The sequence below is a fragment of the Sebastes fasciatus genome, chromosome 22 (genome assembly GCF_043250625.1).
Source record: "Sebastes fasciatus isolate fSebFas1 chromosome 22, fSebFas1.pri, whole genome shotgun sequence".
NCBI classification, from domain to species: domain Eukaryota; kingdom Metazoa; phylum Chordata; class Actinopteri; order Perciformes; family Sebastidae; genus Sebastes; species Sebastes fasciatus.
Genome location: NC_133816.1, coordinates 22,247,464 through 22,272,489, shown reverse-complemented (window position 1 = coordinate 22,272,489; position 25,026 = coordinate 22,247,464). Strand labels below are relative to the sequence as shown.

Here is a 25,026-nt window from a genome sequence, read left to right as displayed (position 1 = left end):
TGGTGACCCCGAACAAAATCTCCTGCGACCCACCTGTGGGTCACGACCCAGTCTTTGGGAAAGACTGCTTTAATGACTGGAATAAGAACCGTCTCATAGCTGAATAAATAAAAACAAAATGGGTGTAAATGGTGAAAAAAAAATGGTAAATGGTAGCATACTAAAGACATGTATGAGACAGAAGTTTTGCATTTAGCCATACTTTGGCAAAAATATGACTGTTTGTAACATTTATGATGTAATTTATTGGTGTGATTTTATTGTTAAGCGTTCATGTTTTGTGTAGTTGTGTTTTCTTGTTATGCTGTATATAAGCATCCACATTAGCGGAGGCTCTAAATGCTGTGGTATGTGACACTGGCCGATATAATTGTACCCATAAAAACAAACATGGTTGCCATCGGGATCCTTTGTAACTGACGTGAATCCAAACTGAACCTCTGTTCTTTGTAAATAAGCAAACTACAAACGTTTTTTACAACCATATTAAAGTCTGGAATCTGAGTAACCATAACTCTCTTAATAAAGCTGGATCTTCTCTTGTCATGCGTAACCCTCTTCATGTTATGATCACTTCATTAACAGGTGAATATTTCCCACAACAAATACAGCTGGGGACTCGAAAAGCAGGTTGCAGGCATGAGTCCAGTCTGTTTCCTGATGACCAGAGTGTGTTCTGTCTCTGGCCCGAGGTCTCTGGCCCGGGGTCCCAGGCCGAGGCTAAATTTACTCAGTGTGGGTTAGGGGCTGGAGAAAAGGTTAAGAGCTCCTGATATAGGCTGCATAAACACGCATGGCCTTTTATTTCTGCCCCGAGTGCACTGACTCTTTTTAAGAATGGTGCTGTATTTATCCAGGAAAATGTTTCATGAGCATGTTTACGCTAATTTTTAATGACTTCCTGTTGCACATTCTCACACTCCCACACATTCACAGTCACAGCGCTGCTACACTGCAGGATGTACTATGAATTAGAGGGTCGCTGCCTTGCCCGATGGCACATTGGCTCTGGAATATTAGTTGTTAATTCAGACTCCGCCCAGGGTCAGAACTGTAAACTGTAACCATAGAAACTACTATAGCGAGGGTCCATGCTACACTGTACCAAAACTGTTACCATAGAAACGACTGTAGCTAGGGTCCAAGCTACACTGTATTAAAACTGTAACCATAGAAACGACTGTAGCGAGAGTTCATGCTACACTGTATTAAAACTGTAACCATAGAAACGACTGTAGCTAGAGTCCATGCTGCACTGTATTAAAACTGTAATCATAGAAACGACTGTAGCGAGAGTTCATGCTACACTGTATTAAAACTGTAACCATAGAAACGACTGTAGCTAGAGTCCACGCTACATTGTATCAAAACTGTAACCATAGAAACGACTGTAGCTAGAGTCCATGCTGCACTGTATTAAAACTGTAACCATAGAAACGACTGTAGCTAGAGTCCACGCTACATTGTATCAAAACTGTAACCATAGAAACGACTGTAGCTAGAGTCCACGCTACATTGTATCAAAACTGTAACCATAGAAACGACTGTAGCTAGAGTCCACGCTACATTGTATCAAAACTGTAACCATAGAAACGACTGTAGCTAGGGTCCATATACTGTAGCATGGATATTATACGCAACTAAATCCACTGTCATTGCCTCACAAAGCCTCCAAAGTGCTGGAGTATAATATTGGAATAAAACTTGGAAACACATTGATTTAACCAGCTTCAGTTATCTGAGTGTTCGTCTGCTACAACCAGACATTACTGTCATTCTGCGTCACGTCACCCCCGACGTGTGCAGGTGTACTAGTTGCAAAGAAAACACGGACCCGCTAATAAAAACATTTCTCCGTAGTGCTATTAGTGGTCAAAAACCCTACAGGGAGCCTGTAATTGGACACATGTAAGTGATCTGATGCCCAAAAAAAACATGTTAAGTGTTTGACACTAAAACACCGTTTTACCTCCAAAAAACACCCATTTATCTAAGAATTAAGTCTTAATAAAAATCACTGAAAAATGCACAATATAACTGCTAAAATGCAAAAATTGGAGACACAAACACTGCACAGGACAGAGAGGTGACAATCTAAAGGAACAACAAGAGGAAAATAAAAAGAGTAGAATCATATAATCTAATTGTGACCAAATAAAATAAAAAAATATTACATTCAAATTCAGAGTCTGGGTGTCCTTTAACTAACAAAACACACATATCTGCCTCACACACACACACACACACACAGTGTAGTTGTTGCTTACATAGACGCTCTCTCTGTCCTGTAAACTGCAATAAACCCAAACACACACACAGACACACCGTAAATCTCACCATAATACGCCCTCTGAGTGTACGTGTGTGTGTGTTAATGTGTGTGTGCGCGCCTGTGTGTGTGTGTGTGTGTGTTTTATAGGTGTTGTAAATTTGGCTGCCGGCGTTGTTTTTATCAGCATATTCGCAAGCTGTTTAGCCAACGGTGCAGATGTCACTGTTACGACCACACACACACACAAATATACCAACACACACATAAAGATGTGTAGAGGGAGGGAAACATGTGCACGCACACACACACACACACACACACACACACATAGGGCATTTGACACTGTTTATACAGTGTGGTATGTGTGGATAATCCTATATAAATTCACCTGGTAGTGTGTGTGTGTGTGTGTGTGTGTGTGTGTGTGTGCAGGCCGACCCACCATTTGCATCTGCCTGCGTAAGCCCATATGATTTTTAAATGTATGCGTGTTCGGTGTGCATGCATGCAAGTGTGTGAAGGTCAGCGCAAGAGTTTGTGTGTGTGTGTATGTGTGTTTGAGTGTGTGAGTGTTATTTGATTAATGCTGAGAACCGTGGAGTGTTTAGAAAGAGGTCGCAACCTTTCAGCTTCCATTCAATCAGACAGGGAGAGAAAGAGAGAGAGAGAGAGAGAGAGAGAATACCTCTATCCGAGGTTTTTTCTAACCTCTCTCGCTCTCTTCTGGCTTTTTTTTTTTTTCTTCTTACCCCTCGAGAATCTGATAAGCCTTAGTCAGCACACACACACACACACACAAATGCTAATAAAGCGAGCTCCTTATTTACCTGGAGGTGCGGTGACCACACGTGCGCTATATGGTCAAAAGTATATGGACATGGTTATGGTATATGGTTATAAGTCTCTTATATTATTGGCTGAAATGATGCGTTTACGTTGACCTGACAAGGACCCGTATGAGCCACAAGGATGATGACAACATGACGTTGAAAGACGACAATTTGTTTCTTTAATTAACTAGTCTGGCAATTATTTTCTTGTTTATTCAATTAATCGTTTGCTGTATAAAATATCTCAAATGACATCTTCAATGTCGTGTTTTCTCCGACAATAATCCAAAACCCAGAGACACAATTGAGAGAATTTGCAAGAAACAATGATTTAAAATGATTTTTAAACATTTATGAAACTACTATGAGACTTAGTGATGAATTGACGGAGCTCTAGATTTAACTCTTTTTACTCACCGATGGGTAAAAATGAAAGATTGTATTCTGAAAAGTTGGTTGTAATATTGCATGTTTTCTCGGGCTGCCTCCTCTTCAGTCGTTTTGGTCTTAGACGACTAAGATTTCTTTAGTTGATTAGTCAGTTTTAATGCTTTTCTTTTCATGCTGAATGACTTATTTCCAAGAAACTTATGAGCACATCTCTGGTAAACACCAGATTTAAAGTGGTGCTTTTGTGTGATTCATACTTCATCAGTAAATGTCTGTATCCACTAAGAGGGATACTGTTTTGTATTAGGGCTGTCAATCGATTAAGGTATTTAATCGCATGATTATCCGTAGTTAATTGTGATTCATCGCAAATTAATTGCCTACTTTTTATCATTTCAAAATGTACCTTAAAGGGAGATTTATCAAGTATTTATTACTCTTATCAACATGGGAGTGGACAAATATGCTGCTTTATGCAAATGTATGTATATATTTATTATTTGGAAATCAATTAACAACACAAAACAATGACAGATATTATCCAGAAACCCTCACAGGTACTGTATTTAGTATAAATAAAATAGCATGTGTCAGTGTGCTGACTTGACTATGACTTGCCCCAAACTGCATGTGATTATCATAAAGTGGGCATGTCTGTAAAGGGGAGACTCGTGGGTACCCATAGAACCCATTCACTGATCTGGAGGTCAGAGGTCAAGGGACCTCTTTGAAAATGGCCATGACAATTTTTTTCTCGTCAAAATGTAGCGCAAGTTTGGAGCGTTATTTAACCTCCTTTACGGCAAGCTAGTATGACATGGTTGGTACCGATGGATTCATCAGCTTCTCTAGTGTCATATGATACCAGTATCTTCACTCAAACTTTAAAACTGAACCTGCTACAACCTAAAAAGCGCAAGTTGTGTTAATGCAGTAAAGAAATGATTGGTGTTAAAACAGATCTGCGTTAAGGCCTTATTATCACATTAACTTTGACAGCCCTATTTTTAATAGAGGTATTAAATCATGGCTAAAAGAAAAGCAACATTGTTTTCATACCTAAAACTAATAATAAATTAAACTCTTCAGCCAGGTTCCCAAAATCTTGTGGAAAGACTTTCGCAGCAGATTAATGAATCAATGATCACATGTTGGTGTAATGATTAGGTGTCCACATACTTTTGACCATGTAGTGTAGCTCACCTCTCTCTCTCTCTCTCTCTCTCTCTCTCTCTTATCCACTGATCTTGTCTTTCTCTGAGTCAACACTTTCTTTTTTCCCCTCTCTCTTTCTCCCATGTCATCTCTTTCCCTTCCTCCTCCCTCCACTATCTGTTAATTTGCTCTCTATCTCTTTCTCCTCTCTTTGAACCTCTCCTTTAGCCCCTGCGGCCCCAGCCAATTACACACTGTTTGTCCACCCGTTTTCAATAAAACACTGCTTCCCTCCCTCCCTCCCTCCCTCCATTCCTTCCCCTCCTCTCCTTCTTTTTTTTATTTTTTCCTCCCTCTCTCTCCCCCTCCGTCCACCCCCGACTGCTTCCGTCCACTCCCGTCTTCTCCCTCCCTTTCGTTTTTTTTTTTTTTCATTTTTAATTAACTTCTTTTGTAACTTGGAAGCGACCCCCCCCCTCCTTCAACATGCCTCTTGCACTCCCACACTCGCTCCATCTTTCTCACAAACACACACACACACACACACACTCCTTGGCCTTCGTCGGCGCACACAAACACACATGTAAATGGAGGTTAAACATGCTATTTACATATCAATTACAGGCAGACACCGAATCAATGATTAATGCGGGCTCAGATTAGCGCCGAGCCCGCTAGCTTAACCTAATCTGCTGCTGTTTAACTGCCGTGTCCGACGAGTTAAAGATTTCATACATTTGATTGAGATTTTAGTTTTTTTTATTTAAAAGTAAATGGATTTTCATTACTTTCAGTCTTTGAATCAATGACTTGTGTCAGTTTGTATACGACTCCTAGCTTCACTCGCTATCTGCCAGGAAGCTGGTGTGTCCAATGTGTTTAAGATTTTATACATTTGATTGAGATTTAGATTAAAATCGGGTCAGAGGTCTTCGTGTAATTGAATGAATTTGGATTAATTTCAGTCTGTGTGGTGGTTTCGGAGCAGTTTCTGAGCCCGCTAGCTTAACTTCTAAAAGCTTCTGAAGAAACATGTTAATAGTTTCTGATTCGGAATTAGTTTGTTAATTTGATTATTTGAAATGAGTTCTTTAATGAGATGAATGGCTGAATTAATTTGATTCAATTTCAGTCATTAACCCAAATCAATGATTTGTGTTTTAAAGGGACTGTTTGAAAGAATCAGAAATGCTTGTTAACGGTGACACCTGGGGCCGTTAAGTCAACTAAAGTCAGCGTCCTGTTGCTCGCGCTTGTGCTCGCTCTACATAGACATGAAGGAGCATCGCTCAACACAGTGAGGAGACACACGTCAGCTAAAAGCACAATATCACTCTATATTTCAGCTGCTTGGCAGTAATGTTAGCTGACCAGACGAAGGTCTCTCCATGAATCAATGCTGATCCTAGTGTTGGCTTTTCCTGCCTCAGCCTCCAGACCGCGTTTCTCACTTCACAAGACACGGGAAACCTCTGTTGGTCTGGAGGAGCTGCAGCAGTTATTTCTGCACAAACGTCCACTGTACATCCACTAGATATTCTCAGAGCTAAACTAACTCTTCTGCAGTGTGGAGTGAGCAGCATGCACGTGAGAGGTGGAGCGAGAATGAGCGCAGTGTGTTTAAAGTTACAAACAGTCCCTTTCCTACCATCTGCTGGGAAACGGCACATCATGTTTTACTTGCTAAACGGCTTAATAAACTTTTATACATTTGATCTTTGAATCATCATTTTAGAATTTAAACTTTGTGTATAAATGAATGGCATTTTGCATTAACACACATCTGCTCTGAAACAGAATGACGCCAACTCTTACAAAGTTGTAATTATTTGGAATGTAGATTAATCATTGTAGAATTACAACTAATTCAAGTTATTAAATCCAACAGTTATAGCAGTCTGTGTGCTATCCTAACTACCTGTGAGAAAACTGATATAAAACATATTTATTTTAATTGAATAGATAAAAAAGTCTTGTGTAAGAAAGCAGAACTATTCTGGTTAAACCAGCAGTTAAGTAGACCGTTTAGGCCTATAAACATATTTACTAAACCAGACTTTTATGGGAATAAACTGGCCGCCGTCATAATTAAAATCTCAGTTAATGAGTGGTCTTTATGTGTCACTGTGCTTTCATGTTACAGTGTGTGGTTTTATTGGGTTTGACTGTGCTTTTATGTCAGGTTGCAGTATGTGATTTTTACTGGCGTTTCAGCTGCGGTTTAATCTCGCTTTACGTTATTATAATCCTGCAGGCTATTCACGTGGTTTTCACATGTATTTAGACTTCAAACCACATTCATGTAGTGGACGAGGACCGGAGGCTGATGTCGTGTTGAAAGTAACAGCTTCTTTTTTCTACCTATTTTGTGTTTTATATTCTGCATTTTACATTTTCTGGAGTTTAAACCATATCCTGCAAATTCACCAGCACAACACTTTATAACAACATCATTTATGAATGGTATATTTATAGTTAATTAAACTTAGTTATTTTACTGTTAACAATTAAATGATAATCAATGTTTAGTAATTATTAAATAAATTCTGTTATTGTATTATTAGTTTGTGTAATATGAAAGGAAATAATTACTTTATACTATTACATTTTGTATATTAAATTAAGTATGTGTTAATGATTACCAAATTATTTTAAACCTTTAAGTTATTGTTTGTAAAAACATCTTTAAAAATTACATAGATGGACCAGAAACCAATTATTAACCATTAACAAAGTATTAACTATATATCTAAATATTGTTTATAGATGAATCACAAAGTATTTATTAACCATTTAACAATGTGTTATAAATATCTATCTATGTAATGTTTATAGATGTTTTAAACTTACAAAAAAGTCTTTTAAGTTTACAAAAAATATCTTAATCATTAATAAATACTTATATACATATATAGTACATATAAAATGTTATAATGTGTGCAACAATAAACTGTTGGAAAAACATAAATTAAAGCATTACTAATAAATAGTAACATTATAAATTATCACTTTGTTGTTTTTTAACAGTAAAATAACTATTACCTTCAATTAACTATCAATTAAACATTTATAAATGATGATTATTATAAAGTTGTACCTAATATTATAACTTCTTATTGTCATTTCTTGTGGATTCTTTAACGTTCAAGCCTCTACTTTTGCTTCAAGTTCTTAAATATGTTATTTTTCTAATGCAGTTCTGTATAGAAGATGTGATATTAAGAATTACCTGCTCATTCATGAGGGATTTCAGAGATTAAGGATCTTCTGAATGAACAAAAAGTTTAAAAAGGAAGAAAAGTAAAACAAGACTTCCTGCTGGGAATCTTAAAATCCAACAACAGTCTGCACCTTTTTGAGGAAAACACCTTGTGACTTTGATGAGATGCTAAACAACATCCATCCTTCTCTCTCTTTTAAAGGTGGACCGCGATGATTTATTAGTGACACCAATACGTCAAACACAGAGAGGTGAACGGAAAAAATAGATACAAGGGAGGAAAAGAGAGAAAACAGAAATAGAAGAAAGTGGGAGAAAAGAAAGATGAAAACTAAGATTCAACAGTTACAGTGAGGACGAGAGCATGAACACCCACCACACACACACACACACACACACACACAAACAGAGCGTGGAGGGTTTTCTTTTTTTGACAGCGAAGCATGTATTGTTGCATTGTTTCCTTTGAGTAGAAAATTACAGTGGACCGGATCGCTTCAATGACAAGCTATCAAAACGACAGCATGTCTGCCTGAACACACACAACACACGCACACACACACACACACACACACACACACACACACCAACACAAAGCATGCAGTAGGCTATCACATATACACGAGTTAACATGCAAACACATTTACACACCGCGCTGCTACTGAATGACAAGCTCATAGCCGCAAAAACAATGTTTTCAGATATTCAACATGAGGAAGTCTCCCTGCTGCTGAAGAAGCTGCGAACTGAAGAAACAACAGACGCGTTTAGTGGTTAAAAAAACAAACAAAATCTTTTATATGCTGATATGCAGGTGCTAGTAGGTTTATTGTTTTAAAGCTGCACTATGGTGGTGGTAAAAGTACTAACGCCACAACTTTAAAGTTACAAAGAGGAACTTTAATTCTGGGTTGATTTTGGCGGTCCCTGTGGACAAAAGCGGTAGTGTTTCCGAGCACCAGACTCCCTTTAGAAAACCTCTAATTTTACTGCCGCTGGGCCGGGATCCCGCCTCAGACGGCGCGCGCCGGCCCACACTTTCATTGCGCCACGGGGTTTTGCTTGCACCCTCTGACTCGCGCGTGCGTTAGACTCCTTGGTCCGTGTTTCAAGACGGGTCGGGTGGGTTGCAGACATCGCTGCAGACCCCTGGCGCCTTTTACGTGGGCCGAGACCCGATCTGGCGGCACGACGTGGTTGGGGCGCACTGAGGACAGTCCGCCCCAGTCGACAGTCGCACCGGGAGCAGGGGGCCGTCCCGGCGGGGAGAGATGGCGCTGCAAGCCCTTTTGTCCACGGTGCAGCGAGGTCCGGGCGGGGAGCGCTGTAAAGCTCCGGCCGCGAGCCACCTTCGCCCCGAGTCTCTCCGAGCCGACCTAGAGCCGGTCGCGGCGCACCGCCTCGTATGCAGGACTCCCCAGCCTGCCGTGTGTCGCTCACACCCTCCAGCTAGCTGTTAACGAGGGTCTTTTGGCACAGAGGAGTACTCGTATCGGTACTCGGTATACCCAAATGTAAGTACTGTGCCTCTGTGTCCTCCAGTGCTCCTAACGGCATCTGCAAGATTTCACAGACTGGAGGAAAACATCTCTGAGCAGCTGTCAATCACTCGCGAACTCCAACCAAACGGTCAAACTAGGCCGCGCTGATCGAATATGAATCAATATTATGTTACGTTAATGCCTATTTCTCTTCTCAGATGTTTTCAGAATCGTCTTGTAGTGCACGGTTTAGCTGTAAAAATGACAAAGTTTGTGAGCAGAAAGAGCCGGCGTTCACTTCGAAGTCGTCTGTTAACAAAAAGGAGAAGACGTTTAGAGAGTTTAAATCTATTAAACTTCAGGTAAAAGCTCCGTCCCCTTCATGAAGACAACTTGTCAGATTCCTCATTTTATTTTGTGAACAGCGTTTCTTGTAAATCCATTTTCTTGTCCAGTGTCTTCTTTTTTTTTTATACGTCAACAATAGAGGAAACAAACCCAGTTTGGAGGAAGTTGCCACTCGACTGAAGCGCTCACATGTTTGTTTGCTCACACACACACACACACTCCCACGCCGGTAGATGATGATGATGATGATGATGATGATGAGAACTTCTTCCTCCGTAAACGTCTCAGTCAGTTTAACCACTGTTATTATTCTAATCATGATGACATGTTTTTAAATGGATTATTATACGTTTTCATTAATAACACGCTGTCTGGGAAGGAGACGCAGGGTGGCGGTGGCGGTGGCGGTGGCGGTTGTGACGAGCACACACACACACACACACACACACACGGCAATAAAAACTTAACACACAAAAGCCCCCAAAAAATTTGCAATAATAGCAACAAAAAAAAAAGGAGTTTTAAGTTTTTAAGAAAACACACACACAAACACACACATGACATGTTTTCACACTGCTAATTACAAATTACACCAAGTTAAAGTTTTTGTTAATAACACGCTGTCTGCTGAAGTTTCTGCATGACGAGGACGCTGGTGGGCGACGCGCACACACACACACACACACACACACACATGCTCTTGTCATGTTTTTAATTGATTTCAGCTATAATTATTGTTGCACACACACTCGTCTGTTCGTCTTAAAAACGGCTGATAATTACATTTTTCTCCCCTGTTTTTATTAATAACATGTTGTCTGTGGGAAACACACGGATCAGCTGTCATCCCCCTGCTGCCCTCTCTTTACCCTCTCAGCTCCTCCTCTCTGTTCTCCTTTCATCTCCTCCTTCGCCTCTGACCTCCTCCTCCTCCTCCTCTTCCTCTCTCTTTGATATAGCGGTGTGCGGAGGGCGCTCGCTATAAACTGTAAATCTGTCGGTTGCTACTCTTTTTTCACATACATATATACACACATATATATACACACCTCTGACAAGCTGTCACAATAAATAGAGGGATAAGACCAGGTGGAAGAAGAGAGGAGAGGAGAGGAGAGGAGAGAGAGGGGGCGAGGGTAAATGACAAGGAGATTGAATGAAAGAAGGGTGTGAGGGAGGAGGAGGAGGAGGAGAAGAACAGGAGAGGACAGGAGACGAGGACAGAAGACGAGGAGAGATGGACCAACATGTGGAAGAGTAGGAACGGAAACAAGAAGGAAACAAGGAGATGAGCGGGAAAGATGAACAGATCTGGACCGAAAGGAAGAAGAGGAAAGAAAGAAAAGAAAACAGGTAAACAAGAAGACGAGAGGAGAGGAGAGGAGAGGAGAGGAGAGGAGAGGAGAGGAGAGGAGAGGAGAGGAGAGGAGAGGAGAGGAGAGGAGAGGAGAGGAGAGGAGGACCAAATGAACTAAAAGATGGAAGAGGAGGGAAGAAAGAAAAAAAAGGTTGGTAAGAAGAAGAGCAAAGAAATGGGAGAGGTGAGAAAAAGAGGAGAAGAGGGGGACAAGGGAGGAGAGGAAGAGAAAGGGAAGGAATCAAGGAAATGAGAGAGACCAAAGGAGAGATGAAGAAAGAAGGAAGGAAAAGAGGAGAGGAAATGAAACAGGAGGAGAAGAAAAGTAAGGAAAGGAAACAAGGAGATGAAAGGGAAAGATGAACAGATCTGGAGCAAAAGGAGGAGGAAGAGGAGGAAACTTTGCCTGGTAAACAAGAAGAGGTGAGAAGAAGTTAGAAGAGAGGAGACGAGAGAAGAGGAAGAACAAATGGACCAAAAGATGGAAAACAACGGAAGAAAGGATGAGGAGAAAGAGGGGAGGAAACAAGAGAGGGGATGACAAGAAAAGGAAAGCAAACAAGGAGATGAGAGGGACCAAAATATGGAAGAGAAGAAAGGAGTACGAGGAAGAAAGAAGAGGGAAAGACGGGAGGAAACAAGGGAGGAGTTGACAAAAGAAGGAAAAAACGGGAAAAGGAGGAGAGGAGAGGAAGAACAAATGGACCAAACGATGGAAAAGAAGAAAGAGGAATTGAGAGAGGAGATGACAAGAAAGGAAAGCAAACAAGGAGATGAGAGGAACCAAAATATGGAAGAGGAGGGAAGAAAGAGGGAGGAGGAAAAAAGAAAATGAAGAGGAGAGAGGGGGGGAAACAAGGGAGAAGGAGATAAACAGGTGGACCAAAAGATGGAAGGAGAGAAAGGAGGAGGAGGAAAAGGGAGGCTGGTGAATGAGGAGAGCAATAAAGGATGACCAAAAGATAGAAGAGAAGAGATGAGAATAGAAGGAGACGAGGGGAAGAGGTTAGGAAACAAGGGAGAAGAGGATAAAGAGATGGATCAAAAGATGGAAGAAAAAAGATGGAAAAAGGAGGAGAAGAAGTGGCAGAGACTAATGAAAGGAAAAGGAGATGGCAGGAATATGGAAGAGGAGAGGGAGTAGCAGAGAAAAATAAAACAGAAAGAGGATGGTGAAAACGAGAGCAAAGAAAGTGGAGAGATAAAGAAAGAGGGATGAACAGATAAATGGAAGAAGAGGAAGAAGAAGAAAGTGTAAAGAGAAGTCAGGGAGGAAGAGATATAAAAGAAAAGGAGGAGCAGAGTAAAGAGATATGAGAGAGGGAGGAGGAGGATGGAGAGATTACCTGGTGAACGAGAGGAAAAGCTGTTGTGACATTCCCTAATGCGATTTCTAAACCAATCTGCTAAGTGCACCTAAGAGACTGTGTGTGTGTGTTTAAGTGTGTGTGTTCACAGGCATCAAATAATCTTGTTGCAGACAACACCTCCTCCCTCACCTCCTCCATCATCCCTCCATCCCTCTCTCTCTCTCTCTGTCACCTGAGCTACGTCCACACTAAGAAAGCTAAATGCAAAAATGGTTGTTTCCGCCGGGCGACCTCTGAGAGGTCTGAGAAGTGAAGCCGAAGCTGAATTACCTTAAACTGTCATTCTTTCTAACAGCCAGCAACGGCCAAACAACCAACATGACGACGGCTAAATAACCAACTTGGAGACCGCCAAATAACCAATGTAGCGACGGCCAAAAGGACATGATGGCGACGGCCAAATAACCAACATAGCAACGCCCAAAAAAAATATGATGGCCACGGCCAAAAACCAAGAAGGCGACCTCAGAAAAACAACATGGTGACTGCCAAAATCCACAATTTTTGCACACAAATTATATATAAACGTTACACCAGCGATAAATAACGAGCATACTACACGTCACTAGATACTTACAGCTACGTTATCTGTGGTCGTGTACAGAACGTCAAATACCATGACAGACACGGGGCATATTTAATCCCGTCCTCAGTCTAGCGGTAGTCAACATGTTTAATAGCTTGAGGCGCTGCCGGTGTTTCGGTTTAACGAGTGACCGTGTTATGATCCCCACAAAAGTCACACCATTATCATTTTAATATGTTTTTTTTTTAATGAAAATGAAAATTAATGATGTAAAAATTAGCACTCAAAATAGTTTAGCAATTCGATATTTTTTGCAAAATCGCGCAGACGTAATTTACGCAAGTTGTTACGAGCAACCACGGATGCATTTGTCTGAAAATCACCAGTCAACTCTTTAAACCGAAACACTTCGATGTCTGATGTTGGAATATCGATTCCGACAACCAAACACGCGACAACCAGACATTTTGACGCTGGTAACAGTTTTAATTAAAGCGTTTAAAGCTCGCTAACTCGTCTGGATGGCTGTGGCAAAACGCCACCGGGTCTATTAGTTCGTTAACTGAAGTATCTGAATACTTTATACACCTAAACTACAAGTCTCTCTCTCTCTCTCTTCCTACTCTATTGTTGTTAATGTCTCTCGCCCACCTCCTTTTGAAGTTGGAGACTGAAACAGCCTTTGTGAAACATTATCTATTTCCCAACACACACACACACACACACATACACACACATACACACACACACGTTGACCTGCCTCTCCCCTCTCGCTGTTTTGTTCAGTCTGCACACACACACACACACACACACACCACACACCACACACACACACACACACTCAGGGGGAGAGGATCAGTTCTTCTCCGTGGTGACAGAGGGTCATATTTCTTACTTTGATCTTCACCTCCCTCCCTCTCTCTCTCTCTCTCCGTCTCTCTCTGTTTTCCGGATGAAAACAGAGAGACGGAGAGAGAGAGAGAGAGAGCATCCCTCCCTCTATGTCTCTCGCCCCGGCTGGTTGGTCGGTCGGTAAGTGAAGCATGAAACCACCTCCTCTGCCCCTGAGACACACACACAGCTCACAGCCACCAAGTTGCTGGATAGACAATGTAATAAAAAGTGTTGGTGATAATAACCCATGATGAGATGTGCTGTTATTGTCCATAACTGCACAGGCTGGAGCGCATTATCCCAGCCGGCAAAGTAGAAGTATTCATATTTTGCAAGTTTTAAATGGCAACTTTTGTCAAATATACAATAATAACTCCAAACAAGTAGCAGAAGAAGAAGCTGGAGCATACGGTGCAGAAACAGCCGTTATCTAAAAATAATGCACACCCTCCGAGTAGTTTCTGTGGTTCAAGTTAAAGTAAAATAAAAGTACAAAACAAACTTTTTATTATTAAATCACATGTTAAGTTATACCTGGTAGTAGTAGGGATGCACCGATCTGACTTTTTCAGTCCCGATAGCGATACCTGGGCTTTGGTTATCAGCCGATACTGAGTACCGATACAATACCAGTGTTTAATAAGCTGTATGCCTCGCTGTGTGGAAGTGACTGATCATTCTGTTATGTGTAAAGAAACATCAGGCTTGATTTAAACATTGTTTTCCTAACTTTACAAACTAAATGTGACAAACAAATACATAGATTTACATTTACTGTATTGTTTTTTATTAAAAAAATAATAAATCGTACACCAGAAACTTGGTAAAAAAATCTTCAAAATTAGTGTAAACCTTTTTAACGCAGCAACAAATCGCTCAAAACTTGAACAAGAATTAAAATGTCAGTATATAATGTATATAGTATATAAATATAGAATTGAACTGAGTAGATCGGCCCCATTGTCACCGATACCCGATCCAGCTATTTGCATCCTAGATAGTAGAGATGCACCGATTTATCGGCCAGACATCGGTATCCAGACGATATTCGTCTTGTTGACTGCCATCAGCCTATCGGAAAATAAGATTGTTTTCTTAAACAAAAAATTAAGTTCAATAATCTCCAAGATTTCTTGAAAACAATCACTTTGGTCTGGATTAAAGAACTTCGTGTTTATGTGTCACTAGAAGCCCGTTAGTCCAACGAGCGACCCGCAGCAACCAGTAGGTTAAAGCGGGAACATCGTCCATGGCGTGCAGCAGTCCGTCCCCCCATACTGGAATCCAGTCCCCATTTGAGCAGAGTGAAGCCGGAGCTGTTCGCCCGCTCCCCGGCGGCGTTCTGTCGTTACTAGTCCACTAGTTAACCGATCGCGGAAGGCGTCGCTCTCTCGGACGGATTAAAAAAAATTAAAAATACTAAAATGTGTCGCCTCATATACTTAGGCGGCCGTTAATATTTGGTTAACTGCTTATGTTTCTAATGGCTTATACATTTACATTACATTTATGTTTCACAGAACTAATTATTTTTGTGGTGCTGTGTAAATACCGAAACATTCTTCTCATTGAGCAGGTAGTCGTATAGCAGCTGAAAAGGTTTTAAAAGCGGTTATTTAAAAAGAAAGTATCATTTTCGGTTTTATTAAAAGATTGTTTGATTGAATTTGTGCTTATTCAAAACCACTGACTTTAAAACAGCTCAGATATTTGTTTCATAATGAAGAGGTTTGTTTTCTCTGGCACAAAAAGGGGAAATGAATAAAAGCAAAATAAACAAAATATCGGATATTGGTAGCAGAATTTCGCAGCCCTAATTTAAACAAGTTTTCTGTTTGCATCCCACATCTCTCGTCATGTTTCACGTTCTGAATCTACCTACAAGGTAAATTAAAGCCTTAAAGCTCAGCAGAAATATTGACTTCATTCATATCGTGATATATCGACTAACATGACACCTTATAGCCGGGTACGTAAACCAGCCGATAGAGGTCATTTCATCATCTAATCGCTGATCAATGACGGCTGATAAACTGTGTGTGGACGCTCTTAAAACGTTCACGCTGCAGCGAGGTGACCTCAGCATCCCCGCCGGCCAACGCTTTAACCTTTATCAATTAACCAACAGCACAAAGCAGCACTGAAACCAGACACACACACACACACACACACACGACAACCAGCAAAACAAACACAAACAATACACACAAATATCAGCACACAAACAGGCGAATGTGAACACTACCGCAGACGAACACACACACAGATGTAACCCGACCCAGTGTGACAACTGATAGCTCTGTTTGTGCATGCTAGACAATCACACACACACTCACACACACACACACACATACCTCAGCCAGGAGGCAAAACAACTGACCGAGTGTGTGTGTGTGTGTGTGTGTTTTACAAACCACTGTGCTCCATTAAAAGAACTTAATGCTCCATGTAAAAGAATGAAAAACACCAAATTGATGAAAGGAGTTCATGCTGAGTGTGTGTGGATGTTATTCTGCCAGTGTGTGTGTGTGTGTGTGTGTGTGTGTGTGTGTGTGTGTGTGTAGCCGCAGTGCTTCGCCAAAATAAAACGACTTTGCTCCCCGTGTGTCACAAACAATACGACCTCCATCATCGGTGTGTGTGTGTGTGTGTGTGTGTGTGTGTGCGTGGGCTCCAACAGCCTGCCGTGATAAGGAGAGCCCAGAATAACACTCTCGACATCAGCAGCCCTCCCTCCTGTCACTCACTATCGATTCACACACACACACACACACTTGCACACAAAACCATGGAGGTGACACACAGGAAGCCGAACCGACTCTCCTCATCCCAAAAAACACATCTGCAGGAAGCGGTGTTTTTAAGACAAACCTGTGTGCGTGTGTATTCAAGGAAATAATGTTTATTTCAAGCGTGTTTCTCAAATGGTGGCACTAGTACCCCTAGAGGTACGTTGGAGTACTGCGGGGGGGTACATGAGAAAGTCATGCATATTTCCTAAAATAATTATGCTGTAATAAGTTTTTAAAAAAATTAAGTGTGAGTTTGATAAACCACATTTTATAATTAAATATTCCTCTTTTTTTAATGCAATCGTCAACTACCACAACAAACGCTTTATTTTTTTCTCCTTTGAATTAAAAATAAATAATAAATTAAAATAAATAAGATATATAAACAAAATAAAAAAATATATAATAAATCTTAAATTATCAAATATAAAATAAGAAATATGAACAAAAAATGTTATAAAAACAATAGATTTTAAATCATAAAATAAAAAATAAATAATATAAACAAAATATACATATCAAATGTTAAATAAAAAATAATAAAATAAATATAAATAAGAAATTTAAACAAATAAAATATATACAATACATTTTAAATAAAAAATAATGACATAAATATCAATAAATAAGAAATATAAACGAAAATAAAAAATATACAATACATTTTAAAATAAACAATAATAAAATAAATAAATATAAATAAATAATAAACAAAAATATAAAATGAATCCTAAATTTTGAAATAAAAAATAAATATAAACAAAAATAAAAATACATAATAAATGTTACATTTTAAAATAAAAAATAAGACATAAATAAATATAAACAAATAAGAAATATAAACATATAAATAAACATTTCATAAAAATAAAATAGAAAATTATAATAAATAGCGAGGAAAAACTGTCATGTCCATTTTCAAAGGTGTCCCTTGACCTCTGACCTCAAGATATGTGAATGTAAATGGGTTCTATGAGTACCCACGAGTCTCCCCTTTACAGACATGACCACTTTATGATAATCACATGCAGTTTGGGTCAAGTCATAGTCAAGTCAGCACACTGACACACTGACAGCTGTTGTTGCCTGTTGGGCTGCAGTTTGACATGTTGTGATTTGAGTATATTGTTTTATGATAAATGCAGTACCTGTGAGGGTTTCTGGACAATATCTGTCATTGTTTTGTGTTGTTAATTGATTTACAATAATAAATATATACATAATTTGCATAAAGCAGCATATTTGCCCACTCCCATGTTGATAAGAGGATTAAATACTTTACAAATCTCCCTTTAAGGTTCATTTTGAACAGATAAATTGTGCTATCTCAATGAAAGAGCAGACCTTAAAAAGCACTTTAAACTTAAAAAGCACAAGTTAACTGTAATATCAACCATATCGGCGCCGTGAGGTACAAGTGGATGTAAGTGGTCGTCGCTTTTACACACAAACACACACACACACGCACACACACACACACATATGGTTACCGAGAAGACGAAGTATGCAGAAGCCCAGTGGGAGATTTTTTTAAGCATTTAATTTTTCCTTTCTTTTCCCAGCAGAGAGTAACGTGAAGAGAGAGCGAGCGAGAGGGAGGGTGAGAGAGCGTGAGGCATTAGAGGAATGCCAATATGACTGGAGAGAGAGCGAGAGAGAGAGAGAGAGAGAGGAGTGTGTGTTCGCTGTGCGTTCAACAACAATAGCTCTCCAGCCGTGTTGTTCCATGCGCATTCACATGATCCATTATTACCCCTGACATGTACCGCTGGGTGTGTGTGAGGGAGAAAGACAGGGTGATTGAGATGAAGAGACAGAGGAGAGAGAGGTGAAAGACAGGGGGGGTGGGACGGGGACAGGGGGGTTAAGAAGAAGAGACAATTAGCCAGGGACAGAAATACACATCTTGAGAAGACACAGATAGGGGCGAGATAGAGGGAGAAAGTGGGCGATAAAAATAGCGAAAGAAATGACCCTGCTCTGTGAAAACAGGGAGGTGACTGAACATTTCAAGCTTAATAAACTATAGACTTGTGCATGTGTGTGTGTGTGTGTGTGTGTGTGGTCAGCTAAAACACAGAGGTCACCCTCCAACGATCCGGCGACTCCACAGCAACACAATACACTGTTAATAATTAGCCGATACACTGAACAACCGCCATCCATCACTTTCATCTCTCAACGACAACAAAAATAACCGGGCTGGAAGCGCCACTCACGACGACGACGACGATGACATCCACAGTGTTCCCACTGCGAATTCCAGGACTGTTCAAGGAGTTTCCAGAAATAAATCGGAGCACTAAACATGTATCTCCTCCTTTGGTTTGTTGATGTGTTTTTTCCAGAATGGAAACTGTAACGAACATGTTAAAGTAGTGTATTCACTAAAGCCTGACACTGTGGGGGGGCTACCGTCAGACAAACATTGACAGAAATGTCCGCCCACAACAAATTATCACCATTAAAAGTATGCTGAATTATCTATTAGCACTTCCTGTCTGCAATGCACCCATGCATGTACGGATAACTATCACTGGATTACTTCAAAGAAAACTTAAAAACGTGACAATTCTCAAGTAAGTTCTGCAGTTAAAAGGATTTCGATGCCGATTTATGGACGTTTATTCAAGATGTACATCAGAGATGATGATGTTAGGGCTCGGACGATACACATACTGTATCTCCTGATTCGATACTATCACGATACTTGAGTGCAGATTCTATATGTATTGCAATTTTTTAAGTATCGCAATTCTATATTACAAATTTTGCGTTCCTACGATGTGAAATTCCAGGACTTTTCTAGGAGTTTCCAGAAATAAGTCGGAGCACTAAACATGTTGTGTTGATGGGTTTTTTCCAGGATAGAAACTGTAACAAACTAAAGTGTATTCATGTAAAGCAGCAAGTCGGACACTCCTGACTTCTTCTGTCTGGAAAAAGCCCTTGATACTCCTGGAATTCAGTGACAATACCTCAGGATTTGATGCACAAATGGGTAAAATCATGTGTTCTCTTTAGAGCAGAACAATAAGGAAACTTACAACCGACACAAACAGATTTTTAGTCATCTCAAAAAGAGATTTTGCATATTCTAAACAACGGACATCTTCTTAGACGACAAGCCGGTTAATGTAAAATCAAGAAGTACGTTATCCGAGCTATGAACTGTAAAAGACCTGCACTCAAAGAAATAAGTCCTCCATACTTTCACATTACTCATTTTGTGCAGCTTTTTCCCCCCAAGGAAAGAAACCAAACTACTCTTCTCTTAAAACGACAACAAAGACAAAACACAACTGTTCATCTTTCTCAGGTGAAAATAAGCAAAGTGTTCTCTTTACATTTGAGCTCTTTCACATCTGGAAAATGAAGACGTCTTTTGGACATTTCAATCCAAACTGAAAGGATGTTTTTGATGCTAAAGTTTGCAACAAAACTGAAAGCGATCATCCGGTCCAACAAGAACTTTTAGTTTAATACATTAAGTGCATTTTGCTGTCAATGCTTTTGTACTTTTACTTAAAGATCTGAGTCTTTCTTCCACCACTGATTTCTCTCTCAGCAAGTCCTAAAGGGCACCTTACATTTAAACACAAATAAAACACAAGTTAACTGTAATATCGACCAAAATCGGCGCCGTAAATTCCAAGTGGATTTAAGTGCTCGTTGCTTTTACGCACAGAAACACAAACATGTTCAGCTACTACTTCAAACTAAGCAACATGCTCTTTGCATCTGAGCACTTTTACATCGGGAAAATGAAGAAAATCTTTTGGAATATTTGGGAAATGAATAGACATTTCAATCCAAACTGAAAGGACATTTCTTTTTTTCTTTTGGAGAAGCATTTTGATGCTAAAGTTTGCAACAAAACTGAATGTAAGTTTTCCTTTTTGCTGCAAAGATAACAAGAAACGAGTTGTTATCTAGAATTAGAGTGTACAGTGTACGTTTTGTGGTTCAGATAAGATGTTGATACCTCTCATCTCTTTAACATTTCTTAAATTATTAATTAAACACGTGCATGTGTGTGTGTGTGTGTGTGTGTGTGTGTGTGTGTGTGTGTGTGTGTGTCTGTGTGCGTGACGTGCTTCGGCCCTCGTTTGTGCTTTTAAGAGCTGGTTTCAAAATGGTGGAGATCTAAAAACTGATGCACGGGACGACACTCTTGGTCGGTTTAAACAGAAACAAGCAGGTGACAGACAGGTACAGTAGACGACCGTTATACATAACAGGCATTAAAACACACTCTATAAAGTGTTTTTCACAGGAAGCTCTTTCTCTCACACACATTAACACTTAAACACACACACACACACTGTGTGGTGAGATATAATGTAATGGATTATCAGTATGACAAGCTTTACCACAACTAAAGTAAGTAAAACTACTGAAAACCTGCTCATTTAGCAGCAAATACACACTTCCATCAACCAAAGTCGATGCAGTAACATCAGCATTTTCAACACCGATGACACTGACAACAGAACATTCAGCAAATAATTCTATTTAAAAGGATAAATGTCTACTAAAAAGGTACCATTTTCTAAAAGGAGGGCTGCAGGAATATGAAGATGCAGAGATCACCGATGCCACCACAATGCAAAAACCAAGGAGAAATACTACAGGAATATACTGTAATATTGTTTTTTAAAAAAGGCAAATTAATAACCACACTGGGACTCAATCATGAGAAAAAATCTAACAGAAAAGCAAATAAATTACCAACAAGGATGAGGATATTTTAAGACTATGACTTAATGTTGCCATCACAGCCTTCCTTTTAAGTGATATTAAAGAAAATGCATCCAAGCAAAATATTCAGTAAAACAAATATAAGTTGTTTCAGAGTGTCCCAAAACACACCTGAAGTCTCTGCAGCAGCAACGACCAAGTTAAGTCTCTTTTATTAGAGGAACAAACGTTGAACAACAGTCAATTTGAAGCCACAAGATGAAGTGGAAATCTCAACCAAACTTAATAGAAAAAACATGGAAAATAAGCCTGGAATATAACGCCAAGTGAAGTCACAAACACACCTGAAGTCTCTGCAGAGGCAGAGAGTTTTGTCTCTTAACTGCAGGAATATTAGAGGAACAAACAAACTACATATGCAGAGACTTCAGGTGTGTTTGCCATTTTCAAGGCTTATTTTCCACCTTTTTTCCATTAGGTTCTGCAGAAATTTCCACTTTATCTGTGGCTTCAAATGCAGTTCGTTTGTTCCTCTAATATTCCTGCAGTTAAGAGACAAAACTCGCTGCATCTGCAGAGACTTCAGGTGTATTTGTAGAGAAACTTCGCGTTACATTTCTGCCATTTTCGAGGCTTATTTCCCACCTTTTTTCCATTAGGTTTGGTAGAGATTTCCACTTCATCTGTGGCTGCAAATGCAGTTTGTTTGTTCCTCCAATATTCCTGCAGTTAAGAGACAAAACTCGTAACTCTTAAGTGAAGTCACAAACGCACCTGAAGTCTCTGCAGATGCAGCGAGGTAAGTCTCTTAATCGCAGGAAAAAACAAAACAAACAAACTACATTTGATGCCATATGATAAAGTGGAAATCTCTGCAGAACATAATGGAAAACAAGTGGGAAAATAAGCCTCGAAAATGGCAGAAATCTAACGTGAAGTTTCGCTACAAACACCTCTAGTCTCTGCAGCAGCAGCGACCAAGTGAAGTCTCTTTTATTAGAGGAACAAACGTTGCAAAACACTCATTTTGCAGCCACAGATAAAGTGGAAATCTCTACCAAACCCAATGGAAAAACAGGTGGAAAATAAGCCTCGAATGTTGCAAAAAATCGAACGCGAAGTTTCGCTACAAACTTCGCGTTCGAAGTTGTAATTTTATCAAACTCCCTCTCCGTAGAGCAGCGATCGGATACATTCTGTTGAGAACATTGTAGCTAACTGCAGCTTTCAGAATGTTTCAGACTCTTTAAAGTGAATTGTTACAGACAATAAAAAAGTGATAATAAAGTGTTTAAAAGCCGACCTGGCGCTGGTGCAGTCCTGGTACAGGATCTCGAAGTCCTTCCTGGAGATGAGCTTGCAGCGGTTGACGCCCGGCTGGATGGCTCCGAGCCCCCGCAGGACGCGCACCTGCTCCACGGTGCACACCACCGGCGCGATGTCCAGCCTCTTGAGCTTGGTGTAGACGGTGTGCAGGCCGCCCACCAGGTGCTTCAGGAACAGGTCGAACACCTGCGGCAGGCAGATGAGCTCGTGTCCGTCCACGCTGAAGCTGGCCACTTTGACTCCGTGCACCTCCACTAGTTTGCACTCGCTGCAGAGCACCGTGGAGCCGGAGGAAGTGTGCACCATGCCGGGGGAGCCGAGAGCACCCAGAGCTGCACCGCCTCCTCCGGAGACCAGAGGGGCTGCACCGCCGTTACCCAGTCCGGACAGTGCGCCTCCTGGTCCGGGTCCAGGGAGGAACGCGCTGAGCATGCTGCTGGTGAGCCGTGGAGACAGAGAGTGGGAGTGGGAGTTGGTGTTGGTGTGCGCGGGGCTGGAGGTGCCGGAGGTGTGGAGCGCGTCCGGTGCAGAGCGGTAGAGCGTGGCCGGAGTTGGAGCGCCTGAGCCCGGCGAGAGGAGCGGAGGGGAGCCGGGGAGCGACATGGAGGTGGTGGAAAAAGTGCACTCTCTCCTTCAGTTTTCTTCTTCTTCTTTCTTTTTCCACTTGTGCAAAACACTTTTTCTGCTTGTTTTCCTCTCACTTTTCCTCCTCTTCTTCCACTCGGATCCACAAACACACACTCTCTTGTTATCCGTGCGTGCCAAAGCAGACTGTCCGGTCTTGTGCGTAAAAGCGACTGTGGATCAGACTCTCCAGGTCAGCCTCTCCAAGTCCTGGCACCGCCCTCTCTCTCATGTGACTGACAGCCCTCTGGGCCAATCAGAGAGGACCTCCCTGCAGGACTGAGGGTGTGATTGGCTGGGAATGACTTTTATCACACACACACACACACACACACACACACACGCACACACATTGATGTGCATGTGTATGTGTGTGTATGTGTGTGCTTGCAGGAGGGTATCGGTCAGATCTGCTGTTTCATAAACTTTCTCACGAGCTGCTTGAGTCTGGAAGTTTTTATTTTTTTATTCTTTTTTTTTTGTTGTTGGGTCGAGCATCTCAACCCCTCACTATGTGCGTGTGCACGTGCATGTTAGCGCGTGCATGTGTGTGCGTGTGTGTCCAGTAGTGGCTCACATGCGAGCTCTGGTGGCGAGATGGACGCATGTTCATGTTCACACACACACACTCACTGACCTCTGATCAGCAAACTGTGTATAGGTGGAGAGGTGAGGAAAGGAGGGAAGGAAGCAAGGAAGGAAGGAAGGAAATGAGAAAGAAGGATACAGGAATTTAGTTAGGATGGATGAATAGAAAGAAGAAAGGAAAGAAAAAAAACTAAATGACACAGCAAACTAATCAGAAGACTGTGTATAGGTGGAGAGGTGAGGAAAGGAAGCAAGGAAGGAAGGAAATGAGAAGAAAGGATATAGGAATTTAGTTAGGATGGATGAATAGAAAGAAGAAAGGAAAAAAAAAACTAAATGACACACAGCCATAATTCATATCACAGAAGAAGAAGAAGAATTAGAAGAGAGGGATTAAAGGAGTATAAAGGAAGAAGAAAAGAGATGATGGTGTAGCAGCAGAGAGAATGAATTAATGGGATTGAGCGGTGTGGATTACAGACAGACGGGGTTTCATAATCCCGTGTAATCTCATTACACTGAGAAAGCCTGACTGAATGAAAGAGAGAGAAGACGATGAGACGGGGAAAGTTTAAAAGAGAAAGAGTATAAATCTGTTAACATTAAAATGCTGCATAAAAACATGTCTGATGTTGCTTCATGTAAATAAAGTAAAAATATATTCTCAATATGTTCTATTTAAGAGCTTCTTTCACTCACAGCCGTGCAGTGATGGAGGAAGTATTTACATCCTTTACTACAGTCAAAGTATTAATACCAGACTTTAAAAATACTCCTGTCCTGCTTTGGAAATGTTCCTTCAGTAAAAGTATGTCAGTATAATCAGTAAAATAAAGTATTAAAACTGTAACTGTTGTACTATTTTATATTCTATCATTACATTATTATTCCTCGTGCATTAATGTAAAAGCAGTAGTTTGTTGAGCTATTAACTAATAATATTTTTTTATCTAAATTTATTAGTAAGAAAATTACATAATTCCAAAAAAAAAATATTTTAAACAAAAAAAATTAAATAAAAATAATAAAAATTATTGCTAATAAAAAATTGCAAAAAACTAAAATGTCCCAGAGCCCAAAGTGACACCTTCACATTGTTTGTTTTGTCTGTCCTAACCCTTATAATTATTTTAAAAAAAGCTGAAAATCTTC

At 40.4% G+C, this 25,026-nt stretch overlaps 1 protein-coding gene across 4 annotated transcripts in view; it reads right to left on the bottom strand.

The window, feature by feature from the left end:
• LOC141760896 (dachshund homolog 2-like) overlaps positions 1-23,482 on the bottom strand; it is a 99,441-nt gene extending 75,959 nt beyond the window's left edge. For 2 of the 4 annotated variants that reach the window (XM_074623996.1, XM_074623997.1), the window contains exon 1: positions 22,640-23,482. In XM_074623996.1, coding sequence (XP_074480097.1) covers positions 22,640-23,265 — 626 coding nt within the window. In that variant the 5' untranslated portion in view covers positions 23,266-23,482. The remainder of the gene's footprint in view (positions 1-22,639) is intronic. The other 2 variants (XM_074623998.1, XM_074623999.1) reach the window with 1 other exon arrangement.
• Positions 23,483-25,026: the final 1,544 nt, after the last annotated feature.